Here is a 15,216-nt window from a genome sequence, read left to right as displayed (position 1 = left end):
TCTTTTGCTGGGCTATGAACAGCTGTTGCTGGGTTTCATTCGCTTTTTTCTGGACAGCGACATTGCGTACCAGCGCACTCACCACGTCTTCCATCTAGTTTGGAGAGAAAAAAAACAAACCTTTTTTTTTCAAAGTTCTTTAACCCGCAGACCTTTTAGTGTTCTGCCCGCATTCTCCACCATATGTGACAAACAGCTTACTCCGGGGCTCCGCCGTTTGTCCGGGACTGTTAGAACACGGTCTTTTAGGGTAGGTTAAATGAGGAGGCGTCACGTACTGTTCCTTTAAACAGGCTATGCCTGGTTTATTCAGTCCCAGGCACTGAGACTGCCACAGTGCATACAACAGAAACACATCAAAACAAAAAGCTGCTCACCTGAGCGATAACTTAACTTAGATTTTCCCTAACTCAGGGTGGAAGTGGCTTTTCCACTTCCAACAACAAAACAAGGTACTTTTCAGTTTTAGACAAAAAGGAACAGAAACATTTAAACATTTAACCTGTTTGGGGAGAGGCTTTTCCCCTCTCTGCTTCCAGCAGCCTTCCTGTCTCCAGGCTCTTGGGGAGAGGAAACAGGAAATCAGTCTTACATACCTGATTTCTAATTAGCATGACAGGTGACAGAAATCAGGTGGCAGACAAACTCGGGTCTGGATTTCTCATCCCTCAGTTCCAGCGCTTGCCAAACTGTGGGATGGAGTGCATGTATTATAAGGCTGCACTCCCAGGCCAAACAGGATAGAAACTGTTCAGTATCCTGTGAGCCCTATATATGGAATTTATTACCATCCCCTGGTTTCTGTCACAATATATATATATATACACACATACATACATACATACATACACAGACACACATTTATATGAGAGAGGGAACCCGCAAGTAGATAACTGAGGAGCCCTCCGTCAAGCACTGGATCGACAAGGGCTGAAGATGATGTTAATTTTATATATATATATATATATATATATATATATATATATATATATATATATACATACACACACGCACTTTACTTTAAAAATAGGTTCTACAATCATAGGATCAATAAAACCATATTTTGAACTTATCTCAATTTCCCCCCGAGTGAAGGCGTCTTTAAGAGCATCTCGTTTCTCTTGGATCTGAATAAGATTTAAAGGGTACGGCTGACACCCTCCTAATAAAGGAAGGATTAAAAGTCTGAGTGTTCACTGTGTGGAGCAATACATTAAAATTCGGTGAGGTGTGTTAAATAATTCATCCAATCAAAACAGAAAAAAAAAACATCCCATAATCACAGATGAGGTCATGCAAATGAATAGGGGACGTTATTAATAGGGGACGTTATTTACGGCCTCCTGAGTAAGCCGCGATACGTTGTATTACGACTCCTGTTAATAATATTCAGGCGCAGTTAACCCCTTTGCTCACAGATAGGCCTGGAACACGTAGCAAAGTCTCCCAAATGTTTTCCCTGGTTAATGTCCCGGTCACAAGTCACCGTGACCTCCTTGAGCCGTTCTATACCAGGGATGGTCAACTCCAGTCCTCAAGAGCCACCAACAGGTCAGGTTTTCAGAATATCCTTGCTTCAGCACAGGTGGCTCAATCAGTGTCTCAGTCTTTCACTGCACCGCCTGTACTGAAGCAGGGATATCTGGAAAACCTGACCTGTTGGTGGCCCTTGAGGACTGGAGTTGGCCGCCCCTGTTCTAGACTGTTCATGAAAAATTTGGGACCCCTTTAATTTTTTCATCTTATCTTCCAGAAAAATCACTACATTTTCATGAAAATTTTAGCAATTACAGGTCTGCCGCAGGAGATCATTTATATTTATATTGATCATGTAATAAATATTCTTTGTAATGGGTGACGGCGTGATGACATCATGAAGTGCGCAGTTTCAAAATGGTGTTTAGCTAAGAAGTTAAGAACGTTACAAAGCGCTGGAGACAGAGCAGGAATTAGGGTCCAAAACGCTGACATTAATTTTTTCCCGGTAAAGGACGGTCGCCGGGAGGACTGAAAAAGCGAATTCGTAAAACAACGTATCGTTCAGGAGGGGAGCAGCTGGATCAGCGCGTTATTAATGATGAAATCAGACAGTGGCGTTCTCCTCTTTGGCTGCGGGTTTCGGCAGGACGACATTTTGAACACATTACACTCAAACTTTCTAGTAATTTTGTAACCGTGTAACACATTTACGAGCTGTGAAGGAAACATGCCTATTTCTCGTTGAATGAGCACGAACCTCCCGCAGCGTATCTGGTACTTGTTGACAATACAGCGACATCAATTTAGGTGAGGGTCTCTAATCTGTGCTTCTTGTATAGTGTGACTCTACATAACGGACCTACAATTCTGCACATGTCCATGGGGATTGAGCGAGAAATATATAAAATGTGATGAAAAATAAAAGGGCCTGTCCCTTTGTTCCTGAACATACTGATTCAAAAGCATCATTTGCAGTTTATAATCCCTCAGTGCCATTTTTGAATCACTGCTGCACTCTCAGTTAAATCTGATTGTCCAATTAGCCTCTAAAAGTGCCATGTGGTGTAACACAGGGGAGAGCAAACTGCGGGGGGCGAGACTTTTCGGGGGGGCTGCAGCGATTACACAGGCCCCGCGCTGAGAGCGCGAGGCCTCTGTAAACTTACTGACCCGGCTTCAGTCACATGTCTCCATGGCACAGCGGCGTCAAATGGCGCCCGTTGCCATGGAGACGTGACGTCAAATGACGGTGCGGGTCACATGACCCTGCAGCATCATTTGACGCCACATTAGAGGTGAGGCGGGGCGCGACCCAGGAGGAGAGCAGGCGGGGGGGGGGGGCAGCGCAGGAAGTTTGCGCACCCCTGGTCTACCCAACCACACAGCCCCTGTAAGCTCAAAACTCAAATCCACCACATCATATATTTTTGAGTCAAAAGGACTGTTACTAGCATTGTGACCTGGTGTATAGAGTAACAAAAAAGCCCAGTGCTACATCAAACAGCAAGTATTTAACTATATAATTCATCTGTATATCTTCAGTCTACAGCCACGTCATGGCCCATCTGTACGTCCTACCACTGCTGTACCTGCAAATAGCGCTCACACCCTCTCTCTCTCACACCCTCTCTCTCTCACACCCTCTCTCTCTCACACCCTCTCTATCAGACCCTCTCTCTATCAGACCCTCTCTCTATCAGACCCTCTCTCACACCCTCTCTCTCTCACACACCTTCTCTCTCACTCACACCCTCTCTCTCTCTCACACCCTCTCTCTCTCTCACACCCTCTCTCTCTCTCACACCCTCTCTCTCTCTCACACCCTCTCTCTCTCTCACGCCCTCTCTCTCTCTCACGCCCTCTCTCTCTCACGCCCTCTCTCTCTCACGCCCTCTCTCTCTCTCTCTCACGCCCTCTCTCTCTCACGCCCCCTCTCTCTCTCACACCCCCTCTCTCTCTCACACCCCCTCTCTCTCTCACACCCTCTCTCTCACACCCTCTCTCTCTCACACACCCTCTCTTTATCACACGCTCTCTCTCACACCCTCTCTCTCTCTCTCACACCCTCTCTCTCTCACACCCTCTCTCACACCCTCTCTCTCTCACACCCTCTCTCTCTCACACCCTCTCTCTCACACCCTCTCTCTCACTCACACCCTCTCTCTCACACCCTCTCTCTCTCACACCCTCTCTCTCTCACACCCTCTCTCTCTCACACCCTCTCTCTCTCACACCCTCTCTCTCTCACACCCTCTCTCTCTCTCACACTCTCTCTCTCTCACCCCCTCTCTCTCTCTCACACCCTCTCTCTCTCTCACACCCTCTCTCTCTAACACCCTCTCTCTCTCACACCTCTCTTCTCTCTCTCTCACATCCTCTCTCTCTCTCACACCCTCTCTCTCTCTCACACCCTCTCTCTCTCTCACACCCTCTCTCTCTCACACACCCTCTCTCTCTCTCACACCCTCTCTCTCTCACACCCTCTCTCTCTCACACCCTCTCTTCTCTCTCTCTCACACCCTCTCTCTCACACCCTCTCTCTCTCTCACACCCTCTCTCTCTCTCACACCCTCTCTCTCTCTCACCCTCTCTCTCTCACACACCCTCTCTCTCTCACACCCTCTCTTCTCTCTCTCTCACACCCTCTCTCTCTCTCACACCCTCTCTCTCTCTCACCCTCTCTCTCTCACACACCCTCTCTCTCTCACACACCCTCTCTCTCTCTCACACCCTCTCTCTCACACCCTCTCTCTCTCTCACACACCCTGTCCAATGGAAGGTATCTCCAAGTTGCTTTACCAATTGAAATAGGTGATGAGAGCTATTTGCAGGTGCCGCAGTGTTAGGACCTGCAGATGGGACACACCGTGACGTGGCTGTAGGCTTAAAATACTGTGGCCAAAGAATTGAATTAAATGACCCTTGCTTATGAGAAGATAAACAGATAAGTATTTAACTATATAATTTGTCAAGTTGGATGTACAAATAGCACTAGGTCTTTTTGTCTTAGAAATATTCTATCAGCCAGTACACTGCAGTGCCTTGTGTTTTTGTACACTGCAGGGCCTTGTGTTTTTGTACACTGCAGTGCCTTGTGTTTTTGTACACTGCAGTGCCTTGTGTTTTTGTACACTGCAGTGCCTTGTGTTTATGTACACTGCAGTGCCTTGTGTTTATGTACACTGCAGTGCCTTGTGTTTATGTACACTGCAGGGCCTTGTGTTTATGTACACTGCAGGGCCTTGTGTTTATGTACACTGCAGGGCCTTGTGTTTTTGTACACTGCAGGGCCTTGTGTTTTTGTACACTGCAGGGCCTTGTGTTTTTGTACACTGCAGTGCCTTGTGTTTTTGTACACTGCAGTGCCTTGTGTTTTTGTACACTGCAGTGCCTTGTGTTTTTGTACACTGCAGTGCCTTGTGTTTTTGTACACTGCAGTGCCTTGTGTTTTTGTACACTGCAGGGCCTTGTGTTTTTGTACACTGCAGGGCCTTGTGTTTTTGTACACTGCAGTGCCTTGTGTTTTTGTACACTGCAGGGCCTTGTGTTTTTGTACACTGCAGGGCCTTGTGTTTTTGTACACTGCAGTGCCTTGTGTTTTTGTACACTGCAGGGCCTTGTGTTTTTGTACACTGCAGGGCCTTGTGTTTTTGTACACTGCAGTGCCTTGTGTTTTTGTACACTGCAGTGCCTTGTGTTTTTGTACACTGCAGGGCCTTGTGTTTATGTACACTGCAGGGCCTTGTGTTTATGTACACTGCAGGGCCTTGTGTTTTCGTACACTGCAGTGCCTTGTGTTTTTGTACACTGCAGGGCCTTGTGTTGCCTGCCCCTGTGTCCAGTTCTAGCATCTTTAATGGCCGGTAAAGTACTAGTAGCCATATTGGTCCTGGACAAATGCAGATTATTTGTAAGTTGTGATCCTTTTCAGAGAACCAACATTGTACACTATAATTCCATCTATTAAAGCTGCAGTTCAGTCTTTTTTTTAAATTTATTTTTTTACTTCAATAGTTTCATGTGGGCAATCTCTAACTACCTAAAGAACTGTATAGCTGCCGGTCAATTCGTTCTCCATGTATTGATCGGCGAAATTTGGTGACATAATTAGTGAAGGGATCTGTTTTTCTTCTGCTTCTGTCTCTCAGTGGAAGCTCATGAATATTCATGAGCACTCCTGCACTGACATGTGCTAGAGGGAGGGCAGGGCTGACAAAGGGGTGTGCCAGGGCTTGTGACAGGACATGAAGGGGGCAGTGCCTTAGCAAATGGCTGTTAAAATAGAATACAAGAAAATTGGTCTTTCAAAGTTGTTTTTTTAAAAACAGAAAATGCTAAAAGAATTTTTTCTTACTACAGAACTGATTTATTTAAACAAACACACATGCAGGATATTGCCTGAACTGCAGCTTTAAGAACAGCAGAGCTTTCATCTAGTGCAGGGGTGAGCAAACGGGGGGGGGGGGGGCGCAACATTTTTTTGGGGATGGCACAGCGCTTACAGAGAACCCACACTCTTCCCCAAAGCATTTAAATTAAAGGCCGGGGGACTGCGCGAAGGCTCTAAGTTCCCTTCCCTCAGACGGCTTCGGGTGACGCGTCGCCATGGCAATGCGGCATCAAATGACACAGTGGGGTCACATAGGGGGTGCGAGCAGTGGGGGAGAGCAGGCAGGGGGGCGCAGGGCAAAAGGTTTGCGCACCCCAGCTGTAACATGATTTCAGCAGTTCGACTGTTACATTTGTTTTTGTACAGCAATAAAACACTCGGGATTCTGGAAAAAGTTATTATTTTTTTAAATTTAAATGTGTAGAGAAGATGTTATATGACAAGTGCTTTTAATTTATTGCAGCCCCAACATACGTTGTGGGATTGACAGTTTAACCCTTTCAGCGCCGGAGGATTAAAGCAGCAAAACATGTGAAATCTTTTAAAATAAATCAGTTGTGAAGTAATTAGATAATATTAGCTGTTTGTTTGTTTTTTAGCCAACTCTTAATGCCATTTTTAATAAGTTTTAAAACATTCTTTGATTTCAAAACCTTTGGAACACTTTCCTTAGTGATAATTTGTTGCCAATGTTACCAGCAGTTTGAGCTGCACGCTGCAACTATAGATAATGTTATCTTAGTAATATAAGCATACATTGTAGCTGCTGAGTTACACTGACTGAATGATTGATTGAAACTGAAAGGCAGCCATTATGTTAGGCACACAATCAGTATTTGTACAGATTTAAAACAGGATCACCAAGCGATTGCCAGTTTAGGTAAGAGTGTAGGATTACACATTGTCACACTCTTTACATATATAAATATATATAAAAAATAAGAAACCAAAAGGAGGGGGAGGAGGGAGGTAGTATTGCTACGTGAAGAGACATTGTTACTGCAACAGGTTACCTTGCAAGTTGGGTAATGATAGATATGCGCTGCTCCAAGCAGCCACTTGTCAATGTATCCTGCTGCTCCTCCGGTGCAGTTCGGGTATTGCCCATAATCTCCGATCCCTCCGGGGCCCAGGTAACCTCTAAGGAAAACCGACCACATTCACGTTACAGTCCGGGTTACAGCTCTGCAGGGTCTAATAAAGGGGCAGTCCCACCCATACTAAGCACATGTTCTTTCACTATCTGGGAAACCCCGACTCTGAGCTGAACGTCATTTGTTTCTATATTCTCCTGATGATCCCTTGTTCCAGTGCAAGTATGTAGAACAGGGGTGGCCAACTCCAGTCCTCAAGGGCTACCAACAGGTCAGTTTTCAGGATATCCCTGCTTCAGCACAGGTGGCTCAATCAGTGTCTTCGACTGAGCCACCTGTGCTGAAGCAGGGATATTCTGAAACCCTGACCTGTTGGTGGCTCGAGGACTGGAGTTGGCCACCACTGGTGCAGACTATGAAGAGATCGGCCTCCAGTTCCAGCCACACCTCAATGAGAGGGACGTTTACACATTGGCCTGACCCAATAACGTTCTGAGAATTGGAACATGTTTACATGTAACCAAGGCCTGAATGCCTTTGCAATGTCAATTTAGAAGCCACAGGACACATCCACATTATTTGACCATCATCCACACAACACAGTACATTATTTATGCAAGATTTCCAAAATCAAGATATTTACAGCCTGAAGTTTCTATTCTTAAAAGCGGATGTGTGACTGGCGTCTGCTTTTCAACCACACATGAAACTAGTACAAGGGTTGGCCTTGGAAGAGTGGAGGGGAAAATCTCAGATAATGGTTTTACAAGCAACTGGGAAGGGTACAGATTTTTTTGTGTGGTCCATTATCTGAACTATTTCTTATTTCTAACTTCTGTTTAAGATGCTCCATAAAGGTAGTTTGAGTCTAGTTAAACTCTTGCTCAATTGGAACAAGCTAACCAAGAGTAGACCTGGGCAGCACATAGCTCTCAACAGACTGATTCACGTTTGAGTGGGGATCTCAATTTGAAGAGGGGGTTCCCATCTAAGTCTGTGGGGACAACTGGTAGTTGTAAGAAGGCTATCTAACTGAAGTCTGTATTGACTTGAAAAAACAAGAGCCCACATTAAAGGCTTATAGTAGCCTCTTCATAGAAGCACATTTAGTAAGCAAACTTTATCCTCATCAATCTAGAGGAGGCAAACAATCTTACCAGCCAGCTGTTCATTTTCTATAAACTATAGGGCCATGTGTACTAAACAGTGCTATTCCACAAGACGCCTTATGGCCCATCGCAGTTAATGGTGTCTTATAGAATAGCGCTTGGTGCTTAGTAAATATCGGCCTACCCTTCTCCATATCCCATTGAACCAGTTCGGTGCCCAGATGTATTTTGTGTATAAGAAGATGTGGGAGATGAAAAGGAGGCCGACATTCTCACAATGCAGATAAGCTGAGACGTTTGTGTCATTGTGTCATTGTGTTATAACGGAAGGTGTTGCCAAAAATAGAGGCTACTAAAAATCTCTCTGTAGGGCATTATTACTTGAAAGCCTGTTGCATGTGATATATGTCCTGATATTATCTTATTTGCAGAGGCATATCAGGCAGCCATATTTTATTCTGAAATGCCTGGAGAACGCCTTATCCCAGTTATAACCTTTTCAGGAGGTATCATCTCTCCATAATCCACTCAATTTGCACCATATAGGATGTGTATTGCAAGAATCTTTCCCCTCACGCTTCAGTCCAGACAATAAAACCTCGACTCCGCCTTGATAGAGAGGATTCTGTAGAACTTGGTAGCACTGACCAGAGCTGGTTTCAGATCTGGGGAAAGGTGCCGAGCTGCCCTGCAAACTGGTCCTTGATTACTGTTTGGTATTAAGGTGGAATATCAGATGGTAATCTAGCCCAGCGGTGCGCAAACTGTGGGGTTCGAGTTTTGTGGGGGGGGGGGGCACGGGCAGTTGCAGAGGTCGCACGCTCTTCCCCGAGGCATTTAAATTAAATGCCGGGGGACCGCGCGAGGGCTCTGCAACCTCAACTTACCGGGATTCAGCCGGCTTCAGTACGCGTGACCATGGCAACGGGGCATCAAATGACGCCGCGGGGTCATGTGACGTCACAGTTGCCTTGGTAACGTGACGTCAAATGAGGCTGCGGTTCACGTGACGTCATTCTGACGTCGCACGAGGTAAGTAGGGGGGGGCGCACAACAGAGGAGAGCAGGTAGAGGGGGGGCGCAAAAAAAAGTTTGTGCGCCCCTGATCTAGCCTACTCACAACTAATGTTTCATTGAGACTGTAGTATTTACTACAGATGGGCAAAGCAGTCCTGGAATTTTTTTTATACCAAATCCACCCCCCCTACCAAAAAATATCTGCAGATTCGCTACTAAAAGATCCAGGCGGATTAATCCGAATCTGCCGCTGGATAGAATACGGGTGGATTTTCAGAATCCGCACTCGGATTCCATATTGAATTCGAAATCCGCACTCAGATTGTTACAAATCCGCTCTCTCTCCCCATAGATTTAATCTGAGGGCAGATTTATTTATTTTTTGTTTCAAATATTTTTATTGGGTTTTTCAAAAAAAAATGGGGAAGGGGAAAATAAAAACAAAAAAAACATTTACATAAACCAAATACCACCTATATCGGACAGCCTGAGTTAAATTTTATATAGGCACGCCTGAATAACTTGGGCGGACCCCGGGCATAACCGCACTTTAACCATATATAGGGAGGGTAAAAAATAAACAAACAAAAAGATGCAGGAAAGTAACTGGGGAGGGGATAGGGAGGAGGGGAGAGGGGAGAGGGAGGGTAGGGGGGGAGAAGAAAAGGGGGAGGGGGCGCCCCCATTACCCCCGTCCACCACGGCTCTCGAGGAATATCACACATATCCTCTACTTGAGTGCAGATTTTTAACCCTTTAACTGTGGATTATTAATCCCCCACGTGGATTTTCAGTGACAGAACAAAAAATCCAAAAAAGGTGAATTGGGGCCGAACCGGACGATCTCTGACGGATTCAAACCCGCAAAAAAACTTCACACATCTCCAGTATTTACACATTTAACTAACAATGCTGTAGACCCTGATATAATGGAAAGGCCATTGTATCCCAGAAAAACCACTGTGCCGTATTGCCTTTCTATGCTAGTAATCGGGGAAGGAATAAACTTCCTTTATCAGCCTTTAGTAGGAATCTAAAGAGGGATATTCTTGTTCAAGACGTATTTCCAACTCCTTGTCCCAAACAGCAAGAGCCTTTTATTTGAGAGTTATCTATATACCTCTCCCTGTCTTTGGAGCTATGAATGAGCTACAAATCTACTAGAATGTAAGCTGGTTGGACCAGGGAGTCTTCCCACCTGTATTACACTGGCAACACTATATAAGTACACTTTATAATCACTATTGTTAATATTGTGGTCTCACATCTTACTTTGGGCATCCAGGTACTGGTAGGAGAAATGTCAGACACAGCCAGATTGTCTCCAAAGCAATAATGATGGTCCATTCTGGCCAGTACATGACAATATCTCTTATTGCAGCCTTCCACTGATGGCTCTGCGGAGATGAGAAGATAAATAGTCAGAGAAGCACTTTGGGCCACTTTAGGGAGACTTAGCTCAGACATCAATATTTAAAGCCTTTCCTTCTTTCATGCTGGTCAGCAGGATCATTCCTGCTTGTTTTCAACAACGTGCTTTCTGTGCAACAAGCAATTACATGATGTTCTGCACATCCCAGCATTGCTGCTGGAGGGATTAAAGTACGGAAATCCTACAATCTGCACTTTCCTTTAAAGGTACCAAGCCCTCGCACAGCTGCAGTTTGTAACGTTTACTGGTAACTCTCTGATCTTTAAAGTCGTGACTTTCACCTTCCATGAGGGAAAAAAACCCAATTAGAGGGGTATGTATCACGTACGGCAGATGCCACTTTTGCCCTAAAATTAATGCTGATGAAATTATTTTGTATACACATATTTATCCGCCTACTTTGGATCATGGTGTCATTTGATACATTGCATTTGGCTACGTTTTCCTGCTGGAACTACATTACAAGATGTGTCAGTCAGGTGGAGGCGCGTGCCAATAGGAGTGCGGGAGGTTATGTAATGACATGTATCACATGCTGCTTCTGCATCAACAATCTGTGTAACATTTAAGGGACATTTATCAATATGACAGTGAAACAGAGATTTTCTTCTGTGCGTCCCAATGCATTTTTCAGGAGCATGGTACATAGCGCCTATGTACTCTATGTATGTATATATCTTTATTTATATAGCGCCATTAATGTACATAGCGCGTCACAGCAGTTATACACGTGACAATCATATAAATAACAAATACTACAAATAACATATAATGGGAAAGAAGTGCTTCAGCCATAAAAGTTAATAAAGGAGTATGCTGCACACCACAATGAAAAAATAAATACATACAATTTACCGGTGCTGCTGGTTCAAGGAGTACCTGTCAGAGTAATTCCAGGGCAATACTCAGGAAAAAAGGGGATCCAACACTCTACGGTTTTGATTATAATGCTAATTTATTTGTGCCACACTATAAAAGTAACATTTAGGAACAGGAGTTCCTGTCCCGAATAGCTTACAATCTAATTATGGGTTTTGAAGTAACTTTGATTTTTTTTTTTTTACAATATTAATTTCTCAACATCTATCATCGATGGGCTTTGCATGTGGAACAAGGAGCAATAGGAGGGGGTGAAGGACACAGTTGCATCGGTAACAAGACTGAAGACTTATACAGTAGGGAGTTGTATGTAGGTTTAGGAGTTACAGGAGTCATTTGGTGCACCCTTTTTGAAGAGCTTAACCTGTTTGGACCCAAGTGCCACTGGACTGCCCGGATTGGCAGCCATATGATTGGTTCAGTAGCAATCACAAGGCCACGACCGGCCCGCCCTACTCCAGAATGGAGTGGAGTGACCTCATTTCGACTGGGCTCATGGAGAGGTCATACTGATCAGCCTCTAGAACAGGGGTGGCCAACTCCAGTCCTCAAGGGCCACCAACAGGTCAGGTTTGTAGGATATCCCTGCTTCAGCACAGATTCGAGCCACCTGTGCTGAAGAAGGTATATACAGAAAACCTGACCTGTTGATGGCCCTCGAGGACTGGAGTTGACTGCCCCTGCTTTAGAAAATGAGCAAAAACAGAATGACATCTCTGGTACGTCACAAGGACCTCTGTCCTGCCAGGTATGGCATTAGGGCACTGCCAGTGTTACATGGTGAAGGCTGGGCTGTCATTAACCTGATCTGCAGTACCTAGGAAACTTGTCATTTTCCCGACTGCAAAACAAGGCAACAAAAAACGGCACCAGATTTATTAGGGAAAAATATTCCTATTGAAAGTAACGGGACGCTCCCGATGAGTACGTCCGGTGCAGTGTTTTTTGCAGCAGTTTTTCCCCTTGAGTAAATTGTTGGTCACTTGTGATACACTGAAGAATGGGACCAGCGTTTGCCCCAATAATAGTCCTTTTCTATGGGTCACTTTTAATATGGCTTCCCCCATGATGTTTTCGTTTGCAAAATTGACTAGGGTCACTGTTGGGAAACAGGAGACTGCAGAAACTCACCTCTTCCCCGTCTAGGTTCTCCTTGCTGAAGCGGGTGTGCATCAGAGCCACCAGGAAGTAGGTGAATCCCAGGCGCTGCAGGACCCCGGGTACCCGCGCCCAGCGCCAGGACACTGCAGGAACAGAAGCAGAAGAGCAGGAGTGAGGAGTAGGCATTATACTTCATGCAAACTGTGATGCAGGAGTGAGACGGGACGTGGGTGCCCGGGTCAGTGACGTGGGTGCCCGGGTCAGTGACGTGGGTGCCCGGGTCAGTGACGTGGGTGCCTCGGGTCAGTGACGTGGGTGCCCGGGTCAGTGACGTGGGTGCCTCGGGTCAGTGACGTGGGTGCCCGGGTCAGTGACGTGGGTGCCCGGGTCAGTGACGTGGGTGCCTCGGGTCAGTGACGTGGGTGCCCGGGTCAGTGACGTGGGTGCCCGGGTCAGTGACGTGGTACAGCTTTCAGTAACATCACACACATTTCATCCTCAGTCAGAGCCGGGTGAGACCGCAATGCTCAAGGGGTTAACTAAAATGTCCACAATGTAGCACAGCGTCTTCCCTCTAACACAGACCGGTCCTGATAAAGGAACATATACTAAACATGGGGTAGCCAACTCCAGTCCTCAAGGGCCACCAGGATATCCCAGCTTCAGCACAGATGGCTCAATCAGCGGCTCAAAGACGGAGCCGCTGATGGAGGCCCCTGCGCTGAAGCAGGGACTGAGCCGCTGATTGAGGCACCTGCACTGAAGCAGGGACTGAAGCAGGGACTGATTCAGCTGCCTGTGCTGAAGCAGGGATATCCTGAAAACCTGGCCATTGCGGACTGGACTTGGTGTCCCCTGTAGTAAACATTGGATAGAGTAATAAAGAAATAGCTAACTTCAATTATAATATGTACATTAAGGCAGCAATCCTCCCGGCAGCTTATATGAGTTTAGTAATGTGTCTTTGTGCTAAAAATCATGAATTTCTTCATCGATAGCTCGTGTGGTTACCGTGGTAACCTGTGCACTGCACTGGGCTCTGTAGAGAGCTCCATATTAACCTCCAGGATATCAGCAATCAGTGCGGCCTGCTGCTGCTGCGACTCCTGTGCTAGATCTGTTGCTTCATATTTATTTATAGTGCCCATCATTAGAACAATTAAAGCGGAAGCAGCACACCTTAACACGTTGTCCAACATGCTGCACACTGCATGTGACTGGCTTCTATCCTCTTTTGGGCCTGACCAATCAGTGGCGTTTTGTGGGGAGTGCCATTTATATGCCGAGCGGTGTTCAGGTTAGATTGCCACGCTCCTAAACCACCAAATATTTGGTGGAAAGGGGGATGTGGGTGATACGTGGGCAGAAAGGAGACTTAAAATAGATCTCTTCTCCAGCGTATGTATAAAACCATTCAACTACGTTCGCTCGACTCCAAGAAGTACATTTAATATTGGGCCATAGGCAAGCCGTGTGATGACTGCTTTGCAACACATGTATGATAATGTATGACTGTTTCTGTGCGGTGTATGGTGTGTGTACATACAATGGATTATATGCACTATGGTGTGATAGCCATTATCAGTCTTTAATGGCTATCTATCTGAATGAAGATAGATACAGTGCTGTATCTGCGACCAGTCTAAGGCTGAGTCCCCTGTGCCGCTGAGCGCGCTGACAACGCGGTGCTTGGCGAGGTTGCTTCTGGCTATTTCAATTTTTATGTCCCCGCTCACGCGGAGCGCGCACTCGTGCACGGATGCTCACCCACACTTGGCGCTTTAGTAAAAAAAAAAATCTGACTTTGAACCGCGCTCAGCTTGCCTGCAAAGCCCCCCCCGCCCACGCTTGCAAAATAGCGCGGACACCCGGCGCCGCACAGGGGACTCAGCCTAAATAGCAAAAAATAAATAAAAAATATTTAATGAACAGCAACAACATCAGTTAAAAAAGATCATCTTTGGAAGGAACTCTGACGCGTTTCGTGCATCATCTGCATTTTCACAAATGCTGTACATTAAATCTTTCATCTTAAATCGTCATCCAGTATCCGTTTCACTTCCTACTTCCGGAACGGAAGGGGGCACCTGTCGGCACCCTGTGCACCGCCATTTCTCTCTCCATTGGGGGAGACTTCACTCTGCTACACATGCTGGGCTGAGAGCATGCTGGAACCAGGCGGACCATATATTAAAATTGTCGTGAGTACTATGCACATTTAGAAGAACTTGTTATATTATGGTCTAGCTCTAAGGGTTGCTGTTTTAGATACTACGGAAACTGGGGTGAGATTTCCTTTTACTATATAGGTTCCCTTGACATCCCTTTGTCTCCATTATTCTTGTACACCCCTATCAATGAGCATCAATGACCTTAGTTCAGTAGTACTCACATTCATAGGCCTGGACATTCTGACAAAGGTGCATTTGAGGAGAGGATTATTGAAGATGATGCTATATAGCCTTTTATTTACATCTGTGGAGAAGCATATAATATACATTTTGAGCACTGGTGGAGAAGTTTTTCTCCATTTGTTTCTAAATAGCAAAGATGTTCAACTTGCTTCTCCTGTTCCTTATAGGTAATCCCGGTTTCAGCCAAAGTATATTACCTCAAGGACCACCCACAGGTTAGGTTTTCGGGATATCCCTGCTTCCGCACAGGTGTGCATTCAGCAACGGAGCCACTGATTGAGCCACCTGTGCTGAAGCAGGG

At 45.6% G+C, this 15,216-nt stretch overlaps 1 protein-coding gene across 8 annotated transcripts in view; it reads right to left on the bottom strand.

Moving 5' to 3' along the window:
- Nucleotides 1-15,216, bottom strand: part of LOC142501084 (heparan-alpha-glucosaminide N-acetyltransferase-like) — a 202,256-nt gene that overhangs the window by 84,702 nt on the left and 102,338 nt on the right. For all 8 annotated transcript variants that reach the window (XM_075610413.1, XM_075610415.1, XM_075610416.1 and 5 more), the window contains 3 exons: nucleotides 12,532-12,644; nucleotides 10,362-10,486; nucleotides 6,883-7,009 (listed from right to left, as the gene is read on the bottom strand). In XM_075610413.1, coding sequence (XP_075466528.1) covers nucleotides 6,883-7,009; nucleotides 10,362-10,486; nucleotides 12,532-12,644 — 365 coding nt within the window. The remainder of the gene's footprint in view (nucleotides 1-6,882; nucleotides 7,010-10,361; nucleotides 10,487-12,531; nucleotides 12,645-15,216) is intronic.

This window comes from Ascaphus truei, chromosome 8 (genome assembly GCF_040206685.1).
Source record: "Ascaphus truei isolate aAscTru1 chromosome 8, aAscTru1.hap1, whole genome shotgun sequence".
Classification (NCBI taxonomy): Eukaryota; Metazoa; Chordata; class Amphibia; order Anura; family Ascaphidae; genus Ascaphus; species Ascaphus truei.
The sequence above is the reverse complement of the archived record's forward strand: the minus strand, read 5'-3'. Positions and strand labels throughout refer to the sequence as shown.